At 40.6% G+C, this 24,861-nt stretch overlaps 1 protein-coding gene across 1 annotated transcript; it reads left to right on the plus strand.

The window, feature by feature from the left end:
• Nucleotides 1–15,515: 15,515 nt before the first annotated feature.
• On the plus strand, nucleotides 15,516–24,858 carry LOC145441536 (uncharacterized). Its single transcript, XM_080319426.1, has 2 exons — nucleotides 15,516–18,770; nucleotides 24,322–24,858. Exons 1-2 carry the CDS (start codon nucleotides 17,628–17,630, stop codon nucleotides 24,856–24,858), a joined length of 1,680 nt encoding a protein of 559 aa, XP_080175552.1. The 5' UTR covers nucleotides 15,516–17,627.
• Nucleotides 24,859–24,861: the final 3 nt, after the last annotated feature.

The raw sequence follows: 24,861 nt of genomic DNA on the forward strand, positions 1-24,861 counted from the left end.
TTATACTCAATTGCCGCTTGAATCACAATAATTTTTTATTGTCGCAGACGTCTGCTCGGCGTCAGCATGGCTTTTTAACTATAATTGCTAAGTGACTCTCAATGGTGCGGGTATTATGTTGAAAAGCAGTCAGGCAGAAATTTCAAAGGATGTGCGGGAACTGGGAATGAAACTCGATGTCGTCGTTGAAACGACCGGCTTGATTCCTCTCAACCTTCAGGATGTTGTAGATGCGTTAGTGTCGTCGTCGACTTGATCTCATATGATAGGTGGCAATCAAGGAATATATAACATGTGGTAGGAATGAGTGAGGTATTCGAATTACGAAGTTTTTGACAGATTCAAGTCAGAGTAATCCCCCGCTCTGTTCAACAGCATTTATACTTACATGGATTACCAGTGAACTCGGCACTTGGTGAATTCGACCCCGCGAACTCGGCACTTGGTGAATTCGGCCCTCGGTGATTCGGCCCTCGGGAAATTTTGTATTAAACTGTATTAATTAACAACTATACGTTGATATGAATTGATAAACTTATAGTAGCCTGATATTACTATGGAGTGATTTGTCAATGTTGTACGGAGGTCAGGGCATGCGTAGATCACGCAGTCACGGCGTGATTAGATCACAGATTGCGTAACCACGGGAAATAACGCTACGCTCATCACTTGGTGAACTCGGCCCTTGGACGAATTGGCACTTGAACATTTTCGTATTAGAAATGCATTTAATATGAATGAACATTCTCAATAAGGAAATTTAAACGTGTCATGGTAGATCTCGTAATCTTGGGATCCTTCAACCCAATTATCGGTATACCCTCACCCACCCCCAAACCTAATATCCCCCATATCGAACCATGATATCCTCCTCCCTCAACCCTTATACCTCCTCCCCTCTTAAGACACCCTAACTTTACCCCAACCCATCTCCATCCCTAATACCCCCTCTCCAACCCTAATACCCCCTCCCTCAATCCTAATATGCCCCTTCCAGAACCTTGATATTCGTCTCTCCAAAGGCAAAAAATAATTTATTTTGAAGTGATCATGCAAATCATTTGTTGATAAGGAACACTGGCTTGTCATGATCGTAAAACGAAGAAGCGCCGCTTCATCTCCCAAAGCTCCGATCTCACATGCAACGCCAAGATCCATCTACTCAAAACTCACCCGCCCGTCACTCAAGCCATGAAATGACCAATACCAAGCAGACCGCACGTGGTCGGTATATGAGCGCTTCGGTATTTTCAGCGGCTACGCAATCCCTGATCTAATCACGCCGTTACTGCTTAATTCACGCATGCCTTGACCTCCTTACAAGATTGACGAATCACTTGATAATACTATTATTAGTTTAATAATTCATATTAATAGCTCTGTTAACACACTTTATTACAAAATTTCCTGAGGGCCGAATTCACCTAGGGCCGAGTTCACCAAGTGCCGAGTTTGTGCGGCTGAATTCACCAAGTGCCATATTTACCGGCAACCTGTGGAGCGATGGTGCCTTGTGATTTTCCTAATTTAGAAAATTACCGATTAGTTACTGTGCCTTTCATTTCATTTGGGTGAAGTTTAGAATTACAGGTTTGATTAGGATTATGGTAATGTAGAATTTGGATTCTGGGTAGGGTATCGTTAAATTCCACTAGGGGATTGATGTCTCATGCGCACCAAAGATCCTACTCACTGCAAAGTCCATGCTCAGTGTGACACTGGAGTTAGTGTTATATAAGTTATTAAGATTTGGATTGGGTTCACTACAATTTGTTTTAGGGTTGAGGCCAGTCTGGAAACAGTGGTTGCTTTTGGCACTAAATTGCGCACGACCGAAGTGTTTCTGGCATATAATGATCATGTCATCAAACGTAAAATTGTGCGTGACATTGCCATGAATTCAACTCGGGGGTTGAGGTATCGAAAGATATGAGGGTTGGGATTTATGGGGAAACGAGAATCAAAAGTTGGGGTTAGATGGGGGTATTATAGAGTTTGGGTACAGTTAATGGAGGATCCTATCATACCCTAACCCTAAACTATTTATCAACGCCATAATTTGGCACACATGTTCGTTGGGGACACTAATTGGTGATTGACATGATGCTGTAGATCGGAAAGTATTCTAGACCCAATGCACCGTATAGGTGGATTGAATCTAATGGTGACTGATAATAATGAGGATAGCTTGACCGACAGATGGGTGATGACATAGACCAGTTGTTCTTAACCTTGGCACCGGCCAGCGACCCCAGGGGCGATTTGGATTTTGAAGTAGGAGGAAACGGCACTTCTTCGATGGCAGTCAGAGATCGAAAAGTGTTCACCATGATCACCAATGAATGTTTTCCATGAACACGAACAAAAATTTATAAACGTCAAAATAAACTGTTTTTTGTGCCTTTGGAGTGACGGATATTAGGGTTGGGGTGGGGGTATTAGGGTGGGGGAAAAGGGAGATTGAAAGAGGGTTGGGGTTAGGTATTTCAAGGTTAGGGAAGGGGGATATTAGGGTTGCGGGAGGGGATATTAGGGTTGTGGGAGGGGGATATTAGGGTTGCTGGAGGGGGGATATTAGGGTTGCGGGAGGGGGATATTAGGGTTATGGGAGGGGGATATTGGGGTTGTGGGAGAGGGGATATTAGGGTTGCTGGAGGGGGGGTATTAGGGTTGCGGGAGGGGGATATTAGGGTTATGGGAGGGGGATATTGGGGTTGTGGGAGAGGGGATATTAGGGTTGTGGGAGGGGATATTAGGGTTGTGGAAGGGGGATATTAGGGTTGCTGGAGGGAGGATATTAGGGTTGCGGGAGGGGGATATTAGGGTTATGGGAGGGGGATATTAGGGTAGCGGGAGGGGGATATTAGAGTTGTGGGAGGGGGGATATTAGGGTTGTGGGAGGGGGGATACTAGGGTTGCGGGAGAGGGATATTAGGGTTGTGAGAGGGGGGATATTGGGGGAAAGGAGATTGGAGGTGGGTTAAACACCAGTTAGAGGTAATCTAACCCCAACTTTGAACCTAAGCCACTTCCAACCCCCCAACTGTAATATCCCCCCTTCCCCAACCCTAATCTTGGGATACCCTACCCACCTCCACTCTGCCCGAATCCTAATATCCCCTACCCTAAACCTAATATCCTCCCTCCTGCAACCCTAATATCCCCCTCCCACAACCCTAATATCCCCCTCCCGCAACCCTAATATCCCCCTAACCCCAACCCTAATATCCCCTCCCACAACCCTAATATCCCCCCTCCCGCAACCCTAATACCCCCCTCCCGCAACCCTAATATCCCCCCTCCAACAACCCTACTATCCCCCCATCCCTAATCTTGGGATACCCTAAACCCAACTTTGACCATAACCCTCTCCAAACGCAAAAACAAAACAATATATTTTGACGTTTATAAATTTTTGTTCGTGTTCATAAGAAACATTGATTGGTGATCATGGTGAACACTTTTCGATCTCTGACTGCCATCGAAGAAGTGCTGAGGAAACATTCAGAGGGCATTAGGACGCTATGGGAGCGCTGTAGAAAAATGGTGAGCAGTACAGAGTAGCCTATGCCGTATATTTCTTAGCGATATATAGTCCTGTAGCAGAATTATAGCTCTATAATCCCTGAATTCTTCTTGCAAATCGTTATTTTATAAATATTTCCAAATCTTCAATTGATTCGTCGTGCCTTGTACGAAATATACCGACGATGTATTCAATATGTTTCCACAAACGCAGTGATGTTATAGAAAATGTGGTTACCCGAGTTTTTCGCGTATTTTTAGATCGCGAAGTGTTCCTTGCGACGGATCCATCTCACTAGATAGGGGTTTCTCGACTAAATGTTTTGAACAAGGAGGTTAGGACATTTTGTATTGTAGGTATTGTTGCAGCACACGGCGTGCTGAAATCAGCGAAAGTGGCCCTCTACCACTTGTGATAGTAAAATCAAGATCTTGGCTCAGTCGTACTATAAAGTTCAGAAATTCGATCTACTTGTTATTTTTATAAGCTGAAGACTGTTTTAAATCAAAATACATCAACTGAATCATATTTCGGATATACTATTAGATTTATCATAGTTGGAGACTTTCACAGATCTCATGTACATGAATGAACTCCAATCATGTGTATAAGTATTTAGCTAGTTCCTAGATACTCAAATGACGTTGCATTAATTGAATCAGTTTTATGTCAACCACCTATTTTAAATTCAAAATAATCAGCTTGAATATATTATAGTAATAACTTATCTTGAAGCAAAATTGTTTCTTGAGATTGTTTCTTGTAGCTATTTTCGCTTGTGAGTAATTTACTGCAGTTTCTCGAAAGATTCCAGAAATAGTCTGCCATAATATGTTCGTCGCATCTGCACTGCTATCTTTCTTTTGTTGTTTTGATGTCTTGATGGAACCTTTCCCATTTCTCCTCCCCCTAATCAATAATATATCAGAAAATATGTCAGGATGACTGAACAAGGAAGTTGGATTTAATGCTCATGTTTGCTCCAAAGTTACCATAAATACAGATTCTAATTATCGGACCAACTGTATGTAGTTGGGTGCTTTGTGATCTTCCAAAAAGAGTTATTTATTACACCCTAGAAGAAATTCCATGCAGTGAGCTCCTTTTTTAATCTAAAATTGGAATCCTTCATCCGTATTCGAATCTTGGGTCCATCGTTCAGAGACACCAGATTTAAGTTATTCATTTGATATGGATAATAGGTATACCCACTTTGTTGGCTCAGCGATAAATTATCCATTTGCAAGTCAAAAGAGATGAGACGGATAGGAGTATATATTTGTTAAGCTTTCCAGGGACAAATTTGATAGCTTTATACTCCTCTTTCATCTTGGTAGAATGAACAATTGGTACGGTACAGGAAAAAATATATTTCCGTTGTGCAAAAGTGCATTTTTTTAGGCTTGACAAACTGCTTTTTTACCAAACAAAGATCTGGCATCAGGTCATGTTAATATTGGTGGAATAGCCTAACTGAGCACGACGTGAGGATTCTTCAAAGTCAATTATCTATTTATTTGCAGTATAAAAGTAGTAAAATTTCAGATTTACTTCCTACCGAGTGAAATATTCAAGGGTAAATACAGTGATTTTGGGCTTTTAGGGGTATAAGTGTCTTCTTTTCTAGAGCCAATCCGGCAAAACTGATGTGATATTCGTAATCAGCAACTTTGAACACCCCGAAAATGACTCCTAGATGTTCCGCCAAATTTTTGTATTCATTTTCCTGACCAGTGTTATTCCTCAGGGCAATGTATGAATTCTCGTAATAGGGACATCAGAATTCAATTCACTGCACTCGGTTGCGCCCATATGTATTGTGAAAGTGGCCTAATATTGTATAGCCCCTTTCAAGAATGTCTCTCTAGTCTCTGAGAGTAACATTAAACTTCTTTTTGCATCTCGATCTAGGTCTTGATAATTGCAAACCAGGGCAGAAGAGTTTTTTTCAAATAGGTCATACACTGACCATCAGAAAATACTGTAATCTAAATTTCTTCAAAACTTTAAAAATATCGTACTTCGTTCCTTTTACTGCTGATAAATCTTGGCCATTAAGTTAGTATGGGTACATGGTAAGCATGTCGACTCGGCTAGGGCATAATTCTGTTTCGCCATGTTCAGACGCGGTCAGTACAGAAGTAATTCTGTAGGCCTTACTTGCTTTTTTCGTAAAGTTTGTCAAGCTAAAAGTGACTTCTAAAGGGGCACTGCACTTTGAAAACGATTGGGTCTCAAATTGAAGGGAAAAACAAACAAACAAACAATTTTGGCCGAAGCCATTTTCTTGACAACGGCACCGTAATTGAGCGGTGATTTATTGAAATTTCCGCAGGACATTCAAGCTCCAGCGGCCGCGGCTGCGCTTCATCGTTTCTTAACCCGTTGACAAAATTTGTGGCGCGATGTCTTCACCGTCGCGCTTGCTCGACTCGATTAGGCAATCACTTAGAGAACGAACTTCAGATAGTTGTCAGCCGATGCTATGAAGGAATTATCTCTTGCATGCCAGAGCGGTTTAGTTACGTCAAGTATAGCCATAAGGTACCGTACCGGCGCTAAACGTTCGATGTTAAGTCGGGAGGATTTGTGTCTGAAGCTTGGTCACTAGGGTTGTCCAAAATTTGGAAAATCTTAAAAATACCCCGTGATTGTGTCTCATTCCATAGATTATTGATAAAAAATAACAATGAGCCCAAAAGAAGCTCACGGGAAAGCCGTTAAGATTTCGGCCAAAGCGTTTTAAAGTAGCTGCCCAAGAATGGGCGTGCCACCGACCATAGAACGGCGAGAAGACTAGTAATCAAATAACCACGGCTCCTGATTGGCTAATTGGCTATGCTTCAATGATCAACACAGCAACAACTTGCTGATTATGTGCTCAAGGAGTCTGCTGCCGGTGGGGATTCTGAAATCGCGTTGTTGGTAGGTTGGCAGATGATGATTTAGGATTAATTCAGGACATGTTAAGGTACGAAATACATGATGAACAATCAACAGCTGCTTCACATAAACTTCTACAGCATGACTGCTTTGCTGTGAAGGAAACGGCTGTAGCCTACATGCCGTGTTTTCATCGAGGGAAAGCAAAGACGCCTATGCAAGTAGTGAACGAATTCCCCGTTTCAGAAGGGATCCATCATCAGTGAATACAAATATAAAGCTTGACCATGACACTATAACATTTGCCAGTTGACTGATATTGAGATGCTATAACAGTATATTGATGCAAAGCTATTCATACAGCTGACATTTTGCAGCGTATTACTGACTGCACGCTGCACAGTGCACAACCTTTAGAGTAGGACATGATCTATTTCTGTCATAAATAAATAGAAGACACTAGGCCCGATTTAGACATAAATCTCCTGACTGAACATCGTCCGTTGAATGCCGTATCTAAACCACCTTTGCATGTAAGACATATTTCCTTCATAACATCGGCTGACAACCACCTAAAGTTCGTTCTCTGCCTGACTGCCTAATCGCACCAAGCAAGTGCGGCGGTGAAGACAGCGTGTCATGTAGCGGATTAAGAAATGACGTGCAGCCACAATAGCTGAAGCGTGAAGGTCCTGTATAAATTTTAATAAATTGCAGCTCCATTACGGTGGCGTTCTGAAGAAAATGACTGCGGCCAAAAGCCTTTTTTCGTTTCGCCCGTCAATTTGAGGCCACATCGTTTTTAGAGTGCAGTGCAGTATCTGTAGATATTCAGGTTGTCATCGCTATACAACAATGAATATTCCAACCAGACATGGGGTAATCGTGATTATTAATCGTAATCGATTACGACGATTACAGCGTTTTCAAGTAATCGCAATCGATTACATTCGAAAAAAATCCGAAGTAATCGTTATCGATTATTTCACATATCTATTCGATTTCTTTGTGAAAGAACGATTACTTTTCACTTGTACAAGGACTTTGACAACTGAACATTCGTAAACAAGGAAGGGTGCGTTATCACGTTATTGATCGCAGAAACGTAGGATATTCAAACGCTACTGCTCATTATCACGTTACTAGTATTACATTCGCTCGTCATTGCGTAACGAATTATCCACAAGCCGTAAATTCGATGTGTAATGTAGTAGTGTGATGTAAGAATGACCGTCATGTCGTATATCAGGTTATCAATACACTCCTAACGCAATTACCTCGCATCAGGATAATAATAACCACTCTGCCTAGTTTCAAATACTAACATATGTATTGATGTTTGGTTAGGCTTAGTTAAAGGCTTATGGAGATTGAACTTGAACACTGAACAGCGAGGAGTAGGCCCATGTACGTAGTACACCGGAAAAGATTTGAAATTTTGTATTACGATTTCCTCATCGAAGCATTACCAATCAACGGTGCCGATATGTATCATAACAGACTTCTTCTTTGCAGTTACTTGTAACGGCAGACCGCAATATCCGTATTAAGTGGATTGCCGGCATGCGTGGCGATGTTCTTTCTTCAACTGAGACCAACGCCTTACTTGAAACGAGCACCATGGCTATTTCGTAATTCTTTACTCAATATTTAGATATGCCAATACAGCCATCTACACCAGATTAGCGTGGGTGTAGCCAGAATCAGGACTGAAACAGCACTTCGTCTGCCCTTCCCTCCAAATGTTGGTATTGTACCCACTCCCATACCGTGGTCAATTGGTCATTCAAGCTTCTATGACTGAATTTTGTTAATAACATTGGTTATTGAATAAATACTATCCATTTTTGATTATCTCTCAGCCCACTTGGTCAAATTTATCGGTTGAGCTGATGGAGGAGATGCCTACGAAAATTTAGGTGACCAAATTATTAATTACCATCTTCGGGCGGGCCCGTTGCTATTTTTTTCTTTGCTCTATGTTATTAATTCGGGACAAGTCTCTGCAGCTTTATAGTCAAAGGTATTGGAGTCGGCCAAACGTGTAGCAGACTAAACTAAAGAAAAAATTCTTTCATGAGACGCACGCATGAGTTGTCATCTCGTCATGGGCGCATCATTTTTCTCTATGGGTGCTTCGGGTGGCATTTGTACTGCGGGGCTAAGATTGGGAAGACAGGACTATTCATCGCGCCCATTCAATGCAGTTATGAACAATGAAAAACCGATATAGAAAGTTTCGGCAAAAATCTTTCTGTGGCAGCACACTTCGTGGAGTATCATGTTGGCCGAAAGTGCATATGTCGTGATCAATGTTCCCTCTCATTTTTGACGAGTCTGCGCGCACTCACCGACTCACTACCCTGACTCAATCTGACTCAATTCCAACTAGTAGAAGTGGAGTTATTTGAATTTTTCAATAATTCTCGGATTATCCTTTATTGGTGGATAATCCAAGGATTATCAACGAAAAACTCCAATAATCCCGCTTCTACTGGTTGGAATTGAGTCAAATTTGTTTTGCATCGTCTCTGAAGACAGCTCAACAATTCATAGGGTTGACAGAAAAATTGAAAAAAAAAATTCAATTTTTTCGTATGAAATAAAAATTATAATTGGATCTGTGGAGCCTTGTACTTGTTTGAATTTAACCAAATTTGGTGTGCAGTGTTTTTTAGGGTAGCCTGACAATTTTAGGACTGAAAGGCTGGAATCCAGGAAAATATTTATTTTTGAACAGTCCTAGTGTACACTCAACTCGGCTGGATAGGCACCTGCGATCAGGGACGAATCCAGCCAAAAAAATGGGGGATATTTTTAGAAAAGGGGGATGTTTTCAAAAGGAGAGGATGTTCCTACTTTCAAATGATTGATCAGGTTAAATGTATGCACAAATGCAGATTTTACAATAGTCAGATAATCTTGCTCGTGTTTGTGACTTCTTCATTCGCATATACAAAACTAAGTACAACTATATACAACACCAAAACCAGTAAGCTAAGATAACAGCAGAAAGAGAGACAGCTAGGTATCTTGACCTTAATTACCTAAGCGAGGATGTTATCACGAAATTGCGCTCAGATCATATTACAGCACGGCGGGAGATCTATCCATTTTGAGCTCGAATACGAACACTCGAACAGTGAAAATAAGCAAATGGGTTATAGTCAGTTGCCGCTTGTATCAATTGTTCAGCCTGATTTTGCTCTTGATCTGGATTAATTTTGTTTTAAATCAATATGATATCTACTGTCCGCCATTCCGCCAAGATGGTGTAGTATTTTTGGTGTGTGGAGATGGTAAAGAATAATTAACGCTTGAGCTTGTGCGATTGCATCACATGAATAACATTGGCCCGGCGCAGGCTTAGGCTTGCAATTGGCTGCTATCTACTATCGTTTAGAGACAATACCGTTAATTGTATAATGATTAGCAATCACATCTGTAAAAGGTCTCCTCGTGCTCAAGATGTCGTGTCGCTAGCCTGAACTATCGCGCCGCCCGGCTCACAGGCTTTGGCTGCTATCTACTATCGTTTAAAGACAATCCCGCTAATTGTATAATTATTAGCGATCGCTGCGTAATGATTGTTCAAGAGTGACATTGCAAAACAGAATGACATCGTACACGAAATCGGAACTATTCATGTACTGAAATGCAGGGTGTGTACTATACATGGGTACAGGCTTTTTCCCGGAACATGCTATTTTAGGGGTGCGCTCGTGCGTATTATACACGGGGGCGTACTATACTTGGAAAATTACGGCATTTGTCCTGTGGGGGGCAGATTGCGACGACATGATAATTCGGCACGAGCGATTTAAGTACCTATGGACGATTATACTTATATACATCAAAGTTTACGGTCAACATAAGGACAATCCTCTTCGGCTGAGGTTTTCTCGCTGACAATTTTTTTTGATACACTTCTCGGAGTCCCATATTCACCGGAGCTTCGTGTGTCTTCGTGCATCGTGGCGTGGTGATGGCCGACGCCGAAATGCCTATTTTTATTTTCTATGATTATGCGTATTCTTCCTTGGGGGAGTCGTCAAGACATCATGTGTAATTTATAGCCATTCACCGAAATAATTTAGGGCACCCTTCGAGCTCACCGGTTGGGGGTTTGGGTTGCAGCAGTTTCGGTCCTGGTAGGAGGTCAAATTCCAGTCGGTCTTTTCGGGACTGTGGTATTGGAAATATTTCCCACTTTATTTACGGTCGAGGACCATTCGACTATAATAAACCATAGAACAGGGGCGGGCAACATACGACCCGCGGGCTGGATCCGGCCCGTGACGGGATTTTGTCCGGCTCGCGGACAGTGTCCTGTCTTACATGATAATGTGGCCATAGCGGCCCCAGTCTGCCGAGATCCCCAACTACTTGCTAACTACGTCAAATTTTAGTGACTCTATGTTATGATATACGTATGCGCGCATCGTACGAGAGTGGAGATTACCCGTAAGCTCGTCGAAGCGAGAAGACTTGCATCATAAGCATTTACGATGTAGGCTACTCAATCCTAATGTTGCTTGACGACTACAATGGTCATTTACACGAGGCCGATATTTCTTATTTTTGATTCGGTAACCGCCGACTTGAACCACTTGTACCGACTTGTATCAATCGAAAGCTACCGTGATGCTGATTTCTAAGATATCAATTTTAATATGCTCGTGATCCCGGATGGCCGGACGCCTCAAAATCAGCCATGCATGTGTCATTGTAACGGAGTTTGGTATTGTGACGCAACCATATGCCGTCTGAGAAGCTCAGGATCAAGTGCGCACGAGAGTGAGAGTGTGAATGCTCACTCGGCTGCGCAACAATGGTTAATACGCTTGCGGTTTACGCTGCTTCTCACCTTCTCCAAAAACGCATGATTGCGTCACAATCCCAAACTCCGTTACAATGCAACTTTCGAGGCTGATTTTAGGGGGATCCAGGACCACGCGCAGAATAAAATTTACATTTTTGGAATCAGTACCACGGTATAGCTTTCGATGGATACCAATTTTGTCAAATTCAATGCTCGGCAAGCCGGTCAAAAATTACTGTCAAATTGCTTTTGACCAAATGGAAAGAGTGACGTAGACCAATTTCACAGAGCCGTGGATTTGCTTGTGTCCACTCCATATAGGACACTTTGATCGAACCGTGTGTTGATTGATCATAGATAAGCAGACATGGTAGCGCCTATATACAACAATGCTGTTATCAAATCCACATTGGCGAGAAATGGATTTGAAGTGACATGGCTGTCGTTGAAATACATTTATTAAATACGATATTCTCATGGTACATGTGGATAAATTTGCGAATAATGTATCAATTCAGCAATCAGGGTCCAATCAAGGTTGGTATAACAACAATCGGGCACAGTCTCGTATCCTGTGGGTCGAACCATCGCGAATTCACATCTGCGATTGGCAATACGGGGAAAATAATGGTATAGGATTTTGTCTTGGAGTGCGTTGTGTAACTACAAGTAAGTCAACTGAGAATGGGATGCAAATATCTGCTCACATTGAATTTAGTGCTGTACCCAGTTATTAATTTTAACATGAATGTATTCCAAACAAAGCAACTCATTATATATTAAAACGTTCAGGCCCTGATGTTATGAACCACAACACTATATAGTATCATTCTTTATGATACGATAAATAAATATTCTGACGATTTAATTTTTTAGCTCTCAAATACAAGAATACTTAGTTATTCATTTCGTGTACTAAGCTGCAAAACTTTTCTTATGTACAAGGGGGCTCTATAAGTGCGCGCAATGCGTTTTGCATGAATTATAATAACCCACTACATTTATGAAAACATGTAGCAAACATCGTTGCGCAGCGCGACCAACAATTTCGGGATTTGACATGTTCTGTGGAATGTTAATTTGCTCTAAATACTCATCAAGGATATGTCTTACTACCACATCATCTACTACGAAGCCATTTTTCTTCAGCGCGCCCTTGAGCCCAGCGCCCGCCATATCGCCCCCTGAGCGTTACCGCCCCCTTCAAAATCGATAGCGCCCCTTGGGGGGCGCTGGAGGCAAGGTCAAGAAACACTGGTGTATACTGTAATTTTCCATGTATAATGCGCAAAATTTTACCGATTTTTTGCCCTAAAATAGGGGGTGCGTATTATACATGGGTACAGCAAGCCTTGAAAAAATCTCCCTCGATCGAAAACTTGAAATCACACCTTTGTTCATGTTTGTTTAAATCCCGCATCACCTCTAGCCATTGGGCCCGGTAATTCGTATTATAGATTATAACGAGCTGCCAAATAGAGAAGCGTGTTGCCAATTAACGAAAAGCGTGTTTCCAATTAACGAGAGTGGTCTGCACAGCACGCGATCTCTTGCTGAGTTGGTTTGCCGAGCGAAATTAGGTCGCTGATTGCTACAAGCGTGCGCGGCAATCCTTGCTGATTCATTGCCTTAACAATCGCATACACAAGAGGCCATGTGCGTAAGATGTAATCGCTTGCGTAATCAGTCGCATCTCCAACAGCGCTGCTGCGCCCGACATAATCGTTGGTCTGAGCAATCGCATCTGTAATTGTAATAAACCTCGTGCGCAAGATGTCGTGTGCCGCTAGCCTAAACTATCGCGTCGCCGACCTCACAGGCTTTGGCTACTATCTACTCTCGTTTAGAGACAATGTTGTTAATTGTATTATGATTAGCGATCATTATGTCCTGATTGTGCGACGGTGGCATCGCAAAACGGAACAATTTCGAATATTAAACCGCAACTATTCATGTGCTGCGAATGCCGGGTGCGTACTATACATGGGTACAGGTTTTTCCCAGAATTTACACGCCATTTAAAGGGTGCATATTATACATGGGGGCGCACTATATTCGGAAAATTACGGCAAGTTAATAATTGCACTGTCAAAATGTATGAAAGATAAGCAGAAACGATAAACCCCTTCCATCACCACGTGCCAGCGGATCTTGTTATGTTTCTGTATGAGGTAAATGAAAATTACGGCGGGGCAGAACGGCTCGACGTATCGCCGTGGACAATATGTATGAACTCTGTATTCAGCCACTAAAATGGCATGTTTCAGCAAGATATCAGTCCAAACTATCGTGGAATATTTTTTGTAGTGCTAAAACATGTTACTCGTAGCTTATCTATATTCAGACCTTTGTTTTCGTGACTGTGTTATACTTACAGGCACTGTCAGTACTATGCACTTCATCGAAGCCGTTGATATATCACAAACATGACCCGGTGATCATATATTTCTATCATTTCCGGAAATATTGAATTTTCAATTCAAGATTGCACGGCCTTTACTGGTTGGAATTGAGTCAAATTTGGTGTGCAGCGTTTTTTTAGACAACCTGACGATTTTATCATTAAGCAAAGTGAGATTTGGAAAAAAAAGTTTTTTTGAACAATCCTAAATTGCACAGGTTCTATATTTGCTGTCTCTAATTCTTACAAAAAACTCAATGTTTGTTAGAAATATGCGTGATAATACAAGCATTTGTCAATTTAATAAGAATTGCTTTGCGGGCCGGATCAAATCGTCACCCAAGCCGGAAACGGCCCAGGTGCCGTGTTTGACACCCCTGATGTAGAAGAAAAAAATATTTGTTTATCCGTTTTTAACCGAATGGCAACGGCTGCAATTTTCGAAAAATTTTACTTCAATTTTCAAAATCGAAAAACTGTGCCTTAATGGGATTGAAGCACGGTGAACAAGGTAGCGTTCGATTCAGAATTTCAACGCGGATCCGATTGCGCCACTCAAATCATTTCGAGCTCTGTGTCTGGCCACTTATATCGAGAGCAAGCCGAGAAAACGTTGCTTTGAAGCAGAAATGCTAAATTGCGGACCTTATGAACCTTGGTATAGGTATTCGACGACCATACAGTCTGGTGTATTGTATAGGCTCAGAATTCATCGTTCTAGAGAGCCCTGAGTCGACGGTCTACGTCTAGCAGGCGCTAATTTCTAATCAAAACAATACCAACCGTTTTAGTCAGCTCGCGGCAGGCCTCCGAGAGAGTGAGTCATAGCGAATGATTCGCGCGCGTATGGTAACTTGTAAGGCTTATAACTCAAACTGTTGTGACCCTATATTAGTTATTTTAGTATTGGTAGACGGTAGGGATGGTGTGAACGTGAGGTTCACGTTCGCGTTCTGTGTGTGAACCTCAAAAATTTAGAGGTTCGCGTTCACAACAGAACCTTGGTAGGTTCTGCACTGTGAACCTTTTTCATATATTACAATTTTCACTTCATTGTAACATCGTTGGCTTAAATTTATTGCATTTCAACTGCAGGCCACTCTATGCGTGGCGCTGGCATCATCAAAAAGAAATCGACACTAAACGAGCATGCACCTTGACAATCTCAAAAGTTTTACTTGCTTTGTTGCAAAAGTTTGCTCGAAAGATCCAGCTTTCCGTTTGTAAATATTTAGTGACTCTCTGCTGCGAGCTTGGCCCGCAATCGCAAAACATCACGAGCGAAATAAGCTATGTAGTCAGCAAATGATGCTTATTTAACCAATCAATGGTAAGCCTATGTCCCAGAGCACTAAAACTCGATCCTTGATAACATATTTTGTCCGTGGTGCACAAGGCCGGAAACGGCGACACGCGCCACTTAAAACTCATCATTAATAATAATAATAATAACCAATCAATGAGATTGATATCGGTTTCTGATGCGAAAAATCTAGCAGGCGTACGGGGTCAATCTTGACTTCATGTTTACTGTATCATTAAAACCAAATCGGTGCGATTGAGGTATTGGCTACTGCTGTATAACTTGTTAATGGGGTAATATCAGTAGCAAGCATTGATAGACGTTTCACACTCCGCTCAATATCAATGTAGCAATACTCGAATGCCGAATACATTTTCCGGTCTGTCATACGAAAAAGGTGATTCGAGTCTAACTTGAGCCAAGTCATGACTCGAGTCATCCCGATATTGCTACAAGGCCATATCTGCATCTTCTTTGCCCGGCGGCATATGCATATCATGTAGGCCTACTTATGGTATGCATATGCGCAGATCGTGTGCGGTATGTAAGCTATATCATGATTAGGTGTATATGCCGTGCCGAAGGACAAAAATAAACTATGTCCTTTCCTTTCCTTATATTCCCTGGTAAGTCCTCGTCGAAATTGCAGGCAAAGCTGCGGAAGATATTGGTTTTATGGGATTATTATATCATTTGATCACCCCAGTCGATACATTTGGCGACGTTTAAAACGTCAATATATACTTCAGCATTGTGACATTATGTTGCCCGAGTCGTCGCTAGGTATCGTGTACATTAATATGGGCTATCATTTCATTGAAAGATATGGTTGGAATTAGCAATATGACGTCACATGACGTCATGAGGTTCACGTTCGTGTTCACACAGAACCTTTCAAAAAGGTTCGCGTTCACACGAACCTGAACCTTTCATAGGTTCACACCATCCCTAGTAGACGGATATTTACAGTCCTTACCATAATGATTTACTGCAAATGCTTATCATTACTACAACGTAAGATGTATATCGATGTACGACAGCTCTTTGTATACCCAGACGCACGCTTTTGTGTAGGTATAATCCCCGAGTAAAATTGTATGTATTCCGAATTATACTCTACCATTAGCCGTTATTTCGAATCATATGTGCAACAACAATTCACAGACACAATCTATGAAGGTTTATGGCTATTAGAACACGATATATTTCACGTTATGTGACGGGTATTCAGCCATGTGCTTGAAGCTGGTACGGTAGTCTGACTGAATTCGCTTCCCGGTTTTCAAATGAAACCTTGAGCGGTATAGAGCTAACTAGTATAGTTGATTTAGCAAAATATAAACAGAAACTGACAATCGCTATTCATAGCAACAAACTACAGCTGGTTATGACGAATAAAACCAACTAAACGACAGTGTATATGGCGCGTATGAGGAACGCGCGTGTCTGCGAAATGATGCTTCGGCGGATATTTTTGTCACGCGGCCTATCACATGCTTCTGATCAGCTTAGATGTAACTAATATCAGATATGAAGATACGTGTGGACTTGTATGGACACTAGCTATTCACATAATGAAACAACTATGCGCAAAGACGGCTAGAACGAAACATACAGAACGTTATCTGAGAGTGGTCAATGATGCGCGAATTGCCGACACAGTGTATTTTGCAACATATTTATCTACGGTGTTTGATATACGATTTTGACGGCTTCGATATAATAAATATCATATAACAAGGTATCAATGAACTTGTACGAACAATATCTATTCACAGAAATGAAAAACAACGACCTAGCACGATTAATGTGTAATATATCGTGGTTTCAATTACGGTACTCTTCTCTCGTACCGGCATGTCGAAAAATATACACGCCGGTGCCAAACGGTTAAGCAATAAATCGTTTTGTGTTCACAATAGAGAAAACTTTCTTCTTAGGACAAATAGAATCATGATGTTTTGGCAGCTTTTGAGCTATATTTCCTGGCTTAACGACCGGTGGTTTCCGAGATGGACTATTGTACCCCCTTGCTCGCAGAAATTTGGGATTACCGGCAGGAAAATGAGGGATTAACCCCCTATAGTGAATTTATATTTAGGTCATTTGTCAGGATTTAAGAACCCCCTTCATTTCGATTTCAACAAAAAAAATTTGCTGCAGCACAGCGGGGTAAGAATCGGTCTAGTGATAGGCAAACAGCGGAGTCGAGTCGATATAAGCGTAAGCAATATTTGTGCACCCATTCAAAGCTAACCTAAGTTAACTGGATAATTGGACCTGATCCATTAGGATTATATAAGTTTATATCTCGGAATGCGAAATCTGTGTTTCTGAAAATTACTACTTCCACTTGTAATAGAGTAGAAACTCACAAAATTGGGTTAACTCCTACTCGTGTACCAGGCTACCAGCAATGACTACTTCCTCGTTGATCTAAGACCATTATTCTGTTTGAAACAGTTTTGGCATGCTTTGAAAATCACTACTTTTACTTAGTTGAGTAGAAATTCAAAATATTAGTTTTACTTCTACTTGAAGACCTGTTTCGAGCACATTCGCCCATGCTGTGTATCGAATAGTGCACTTCCGTGATTTGAAAAAAGTACTTTTCACCCTGTTAACTTTCAGAAATCTAGCACTCCGTATTATACATATTCTCCTTCATCCTAATTACCGCGACGTTTAGGAAATGGCTGATGTATTGAATCGTATCGATGTGACAGACACAAATCCTTCATGTCGAGTAAGGAATTGCGGATCCAATTCACAATGTGATGAACGCGCCATTGAAAATATTTGTGAGATCTGCGGCAAAGGCTTCACCACGAAGTCCGGTATGAGGGTTCATATGAGAATTCATACAGGAGACAAGCAATTCGAGTGTGACATATGCGGGAAAAGATTTCTCCGGAGGTCTGCCCTACTTGTTCATTCTTCAGTCCACACGGGAAAGAAAGACCACAAGTGCGATTTATGCGGGAAGGCATTCAGCAACAGATCCAGTCTGAGACTACACGGGAAACTTCATATCGGATTTATGGAGTTCAAATGCGACATATGTGCGAAACCTTTCTTTGACAATTCCAGCATGACAAAACACATGGAAAGTCATGCCGGATTCAAAGAGTCTGTGATCAACATTTGCGGGAAAAGTTCTGTTAAACGGTCTCAACTAAAGTGCTATGTTTGCGAGAAGACGTTCAGCTACAAATGCAACATGCAAAGACACATGAAAATTCATATCGGAATAAAAGAGTTCAAATGTGATATATGTGCGAGACCATTCATGCAGAAAAATGACATGATTAAGCACAAAAAAATTCACGCTAAATTGAAAGAGTTCGAATGCGAGATATGCGGCAAAAGATTTGTGGAAGGGTCTGGGCTAAGATATCATTTTTCCGCCCATATGGGAATAAAAAATTATGAATGTGATATATGCGGGAAAGCATTCATCACCAAATATCAGCTTAGTTATCACTTGAAATTTCATGACAGAATGAAGGAGTTTATATGTGATGTGTGCGGCAAAGGCTTTGTAAAAAAAAGTCATTTGAGGAGACATTATTTGAGTCATACCGGAATGAAAGATTACGAATGTCATATATGTGGGAAGAGTTTTAACACAAAAAGCCATCTCAAACGTCATTATTTGACTCATAGCAACAAAAAGGAATACACGTGTGACATTTGTGGCAAGGGATTCCGTTGGAGATCATCCATTCAAGTACACATGAAGAAGGTTCACTTTGAAGCAAAAGAGTACGAGTGTGATATATGCGGGAAACATTTTGTGAAAAAGTATTGGTTCGAATATCATTATTCCACCCACGCATAAATGAAATGCCAGTGTTAACTATGTGGGAGACGATTCAATGTCACATTACGCTTGGAGACAACAAGAATCACACGGAAGTAGAAGTGCGATACATCCAGAAAAGATTTTGTTGAAATATCTGTTAACAACCTACTAAAACAGATTAGTATCACTATCGTGAGTAAAATTGTATCTGGTGAAGAATCTGTAATATCAATTTGACAGAATGTTTTTTCTTTAACCCTTTTCCCGTGGGTGAATCATATACGATCCATGCACAGTTTTTCACAAACACGCTTCAATCAATTACCGACATCTTGCGTTGTAGTGGTCATAATTGGTTACAGTTATCGTCTATTAATAGCTATTGTCAATGCGCATACGACGAGCTATATATAACCCATTGCCTTACCGCATAATCTGTTCAAAATGCAGGTTGAATACGTTTCCTGCGAAATACAATGTGTAGCGCAGTTTGCCTGAATGAACGCTCATCTTAATTCCTTATATCTTCCGTTCTACACGTCGTAAGCAGACACAGTTGTCGTTTTAGAGTATTTGTTGATCGAAGGAGTTCATTGAAACCATGATATCGGGAATTAGTTGGACAGAACTTGCTTCAAATTGGTGTGAAATGAAGCAATATTCTGTTACGTGAAATATGCTGCGCACGTGTGAGCATTGCCGCATAAGGCCATATACATTCACTTACGATTGCCTTACACAGTTGAATGTCACATAGTTAAATGCAGTTCGTAACACTTCAACAAGATCAGTATCACAGAGGTTGATCATATGCCATCATACTGACGAACCTGTATTGGACATTTGATGTGTAGAACACGTTTCAAATTGATAGGAAATGAAGCAACAAGAGAAATCGTGCGCCTATGAGAAGTGCCAAACAAGGCAATATATTTACTTATGATGGCCTTGTGCAGTTGCAAATTGCACATTTTGTTAGTTATGTGCGATCAATAGTATCTATAAGATCAGTAACATGGATTTGGACTTATAATATAACTGGGCCAGGCAAAGCCGAATAAACATGAATTACAAGGCGCGTTGCCTCTATCGCGATGATGTTGCCTCTATCGCGACCGTGAGTAATGCTTATAACGAAGACTTTCCAGTCACGGTGCTCTCGACTGCGTGAATGTATCAAGTTTTCGTTATAAGCATTACTCACGGCCGCCGCTAATTATGTCATCGCGATAGAGGCAACACGCCTTGTAATTCGTGTTTATTTGGCTTTGCCTGGTCCAGTTATATAAGTCCAAATCCATGTTACTGATCTTATAGATACTATTGATTGTACATAACTAACAAAATGTTCAATTTGCAACTGCACAAGGCCATTGTAACTAAATATATTGCCTTGTTTGACACTTCTCATAGGCGCACGATTTCTCTTGTTGCTTCATTTCATATCAATTTGAAGCGTGTTCTACAGATCGAATGTCCGATACAGGTTCGTCAGTATATGGGCATATGATCATTCATTGAAGTCTACAGTTACTTCGTATAACATATAAAACAGATGATTCAACTGTCTGTATGATGTTGTGATTACAGGCGCGAGTACCGTACTCGCGTAACTTACACACCCGTATCTGCAGTGTTTAGCACTGGCGTCGGGTAACTTATATAAGACCAACCTGCATGATACTGATCTTGTCGAAGTGTTATGGACTGCATCTAACTATGTGTGTGACATTCAACTGTATAAGGCAATCGTAAGTGAATGCATATGGCCTTATGCGGCAATGCTCACGTGCGCAGCATTTTTCACGTATCAGAATATTGCTTTATTTCACACCAATTTGAAGCGTTTTCTATCCAACTAATTCCCTATATTACGGTTTCAATAAACTCTTGCGATCAACAACAACTCTAAAACGACAACTGTGTCTGCTTACGGCGTGTAGAACGGAAGATGATAACATACACGCTCGTACACGCTTCAGAAACATTGACGAGAATTTATATGCTGGGTGTCTGCATTGTCAAAATTAGGAATGGAAGTCGTTTGTCCTTATTCTTAGAACTGGTTGTGAATTTGAGTCTGTGTGCCGCTTGTTCATAGATTTGCTGATTTCAGTTTGGTTTAACTCATTTGCTGATTGCAGTTTGGTTTTAACTCCAGGACACACATTGCTGACAGCATATGAACCTAGTTACCTTTGAACTGCCTATCTTCTACAATATATAAATATTAAAAATACTTCACATACAAAGAACAAATCTATCCAACACACCCGGGAATCAGTTAATTCAAGTACAGCACAAAAACTATTAAACTTGCTTGTGTTGTCTATCTGAAATCACACTTGTGGTCCGAATTGAGTCATTTACGATTCACTCTGTGATGTTTACCAATTAAAAGCTTTCAAAATGCATGGGCCGCAAGGTCGGGCCATCGCGCCATCAATAAAATGAAAATGTTCTATGGTAATTGAGTAATTTGATTTGTCTATGCATTTTATCTATATTTTTAACAAAGTATATCGAAGCTTTATCAGGCCGCACAAAATGGTGTTGCAGGCCGTAGTTTGTCCACTCCTGGTCTGGATCAGGGGTTCTCAGCCTTTTCTTGGCCGTGTCCCATTTTCCGGTTTGAAAATGTTCAGTGGCCCACCTCTTATTAGAGACATAATCCTTTTCAATGTGTGATAATCGGTGGCGATGATATGCATAATTCATTAAAATATGCGCATTTTCTCTTAATTTAGTGATAACATTTGAATCAGGGGTGGGCAAACTACGGGCCGCATTGTGGGGCCCACGAAAGGCTCAATAATCGTATTTAAAATATTTTGAAAAATGCGCAGTAAAAATCTAATTGCTGCAATGACTCGATTAAACTCTTTCTTTAAGTATAAGTTATATTCTAATCACAGTTTATTATTTTATGATTTCTGGTGCGATAGCCGACCTCAAGGCCCACACATTTTAAAAGGTTTCAATTGCTGAACATCACAGAAATTCAAAATGGAAATGACATAACTCGGTCCAAGAGTGTTTTTCTTTACAATCTGGTTACTGAGGACGATCCACTTATATATTAACTCGATATTTCTTCGGTCACTATATGACCGTGGTTCTCAGAAGGGGGGCGTGGAAGCATCTGAAAGATGCCGCCTGAAAAAATTTTGCCTCCAATTCCTGGTTATTGCTCTGTCTATTGTCCAAATTTTCTACTTGATAATTCTCTCGTCTACAGTCATAACCTTCAACGCCATCAAACAATCCGTCGGGATTGCTAGCATTCTGATTTCTCTCTTGGATGTTTTGTGATATCACGACATGGGGGCGCGAAATTATTCACTATCATAAGGGGGGCGTGTCTAATAAAGGTTGAGAACCACTGCTATATGATTAAATAACAATATTGCCTTTTAGCAAATAATCTCAATTTAATATAGTGCGGCCCGCGAATGGATTTAAATGTTGAATGCGGCCCAAAATTTTGCCCACCCCTGATTTAAATGTATATGTCTTTGGACATGAAACCGCGTGAAGCGCAACGAAAATTTACAAGTTGAATAAATATCCTACAACAAATGACCAACGAAATAATCTTGGACCACTTTGAGCTTTCCCAATTGGGGGTTTTAGTGAGGCAATTACAGCCCTGGTAGATCATAGGCTAAAGCTCTTGAGTATATTATGCTCACCTCGTGCCGCGAAACAATGATCGAATCTTCGCATCCACTGTGTGATTTGGACTTTAGTTCCAGTATTGTGGGGAATAATATAATCATTCTGGGCCAGCTTCAAACAATTCATTGATGAATGCGGTACTAAAGAGAAGTGGAGAAAGAATTTGACTCCATTCGGATTAGTAGAAGTGGAGTTATTGGAGTTTTTTGTTGATAATCCTCGGATTATCGACCAATCAAGGATAATTTGAGAATTATCAACGAAAAATTCAAAAACTCCGCTTCTACTAGTTGGAATTGAGTCAATTTTTTTTGCATCGTCTCTGAAGACAGCTCAACAATTTCATGGGGTTGACGGAAAAATTCGTATTCGCAGCGTTTTCATGGTAATCTGACAATTTAATCACTGTATGGCTGGAATCCAGGAAAAAAAGGTATTTTTGAACAGCCCTAATGTACACTGTACTGTGTACACTTGTTTGATCGAAACAGATCATTTTTTGAAAATGGTTCCTGTTTTCGTCCCCAATATTCATTCTGCTCTCCGTGCGAAAATACATTTATTGTTCAGATTGCTTATTCATGGTATTGGTGGTACTGCTTTACATTAAATACGGTTGGTATGATGTTGAAATTGCTACTTTTTCCTGTAATTAGGTATTAATTCATGATATTAGCTCTACTTCTGCTTGAATACCAGCAACAACTAATTTGACTTCTTTTAAGTATTTCTTTCAAGTGTTACCATCTCCATACACCAAAAATACTACACCATCTTAACAGACGGTAGATATCATATTGATTTAAAACAAAATTAATCCAGATCACATGCAAAAACAGACAGAACAATTGATACAAACGGCGACGGACTGTAATTCATTTGTGTATCTTCTCTGTTAGCGTGTTTGTATTTAAGCGCATAATGGAGAGGTCTTCTGCTGTGGTGTAATATGATCTTCGTGCACTTTCGTGATTACATCCTCGCTTTGGTACTCAATGTCAAGAAATCTCGTTGTCACTCTTTCTGCTGTTATCTTAGCTAATGTGTTGTGATGTTGTATTTAGTTGTACTTGGTTTTGTATAAGCGAATGAAGAAGTCACAAACACCAGTGAGATTATGTGACCGTTGTAGTATCTGCATTTGTACGTACATTTAACCTGATCAATCGGCTAGAACTAGGAATATCATCTCCTTTTAAAAACACCCCCTTTTCTAAAAATATCCCCCGTTTTTTTAGCTGTATACGCCCCTGCCGGTAGGTAATTTCTAATTGGAATATGTCCCGGAATCAAATCACCATATCCGAGATGATTTATTTAGTTAGGTACTCAAATTTACCAAGCACTGCCGACATCACAATGTGAGTCTTCACATCCCAGTAGGTAATTCGTATATCAACTCCTTGAATTTGGTCCTAAATGTGAACAATGATGTTGTGACATAGACTTTGTATTATTGCGACCCATAATTATTTCCAAAGACGCACATATATTCATTCTGCCATGATGTTGCAAAGATTCATTTACTTGGTCAGATTACGTAACCAAGTACCTGTCACACTTTGATCTATCTCCTCCACCTTTATGTAGTTTATGCTTTTAAACTTGCTACTTCTCATTCTAATAGAGTAGAAATTCATAGTATCGGTGGTACTTTTACTGAAGTACCAGCAATCAACACTTCCTTGGTAATCTTAAACCATCATTTTTCTGCTACTAACAGCTAGTTTTGGTATTGTTTTAAATCGCTTCTTTCTCTTGTAATTGAATAGCAATTGACGACATGAGTTCTACATTTACTTGAAGAACTATTTCGAGCAATTTGCCTATGCTGTGTATCGGATAGTGAACTTCCGTGATTTGAAAACGTAATTTTCACCTTGTTATCTTTCAAAAATTTTAGCACTTGGTATTAAACCATATTCTCTTAGATCCCAATTTCCGTGACGTTGAAGAAAAGGCTGTTGTATTGAATCGTATGGATGTCACAGACGCAAATCCTTCTTTCCGAGTAAAGAGTTGTGGATCTGATTCACAACGTGATGAACGCTCCAGTGAAAATATCTGCGAGATCTGCGGAAAAGGATTTCCCACAAAGTCTAGAATGAGGCTACATATGAAACTTCACACAGGAGAGAAGGAATTTGAGTGTAACATATGCGGTAAAAGATTTTTGTGGAGGTCTGGTCTAGTTGGTCATTCTCCAGTCCACACTGGAAAGAAAGACTGCAAGTGTGATATATGCGGGCAGCCATTCAGCAACAAATCCAGTATGAGACTACACAGGAAAATTCACATCGGAATTAAACAGTTCAAATGCGATATATGTGCGAAAACCTTCATTGACAATTCCAGACTGACACAACATATGGAAGGCCATGCCGGATTCGAAGATTCTGTAATCAACATTTGCAGGAAAAGTGCTCTTCAAAGGTCTTAACTA

This window comes from Botryllus schlosseri, chromosome 1 (assembly GCF_051294905.1).
Source record: "Botryllus schlosseri isolate E-star chromosome 1, Bs_hap1, whole genome shotgun sequence".
Lineage (NCBI taxonomy): Eukaryota > Metazoa > Chordata > Ascidiacea > Stolidobranchia > Styelidae > Botryllus > Botryllus schlosseri.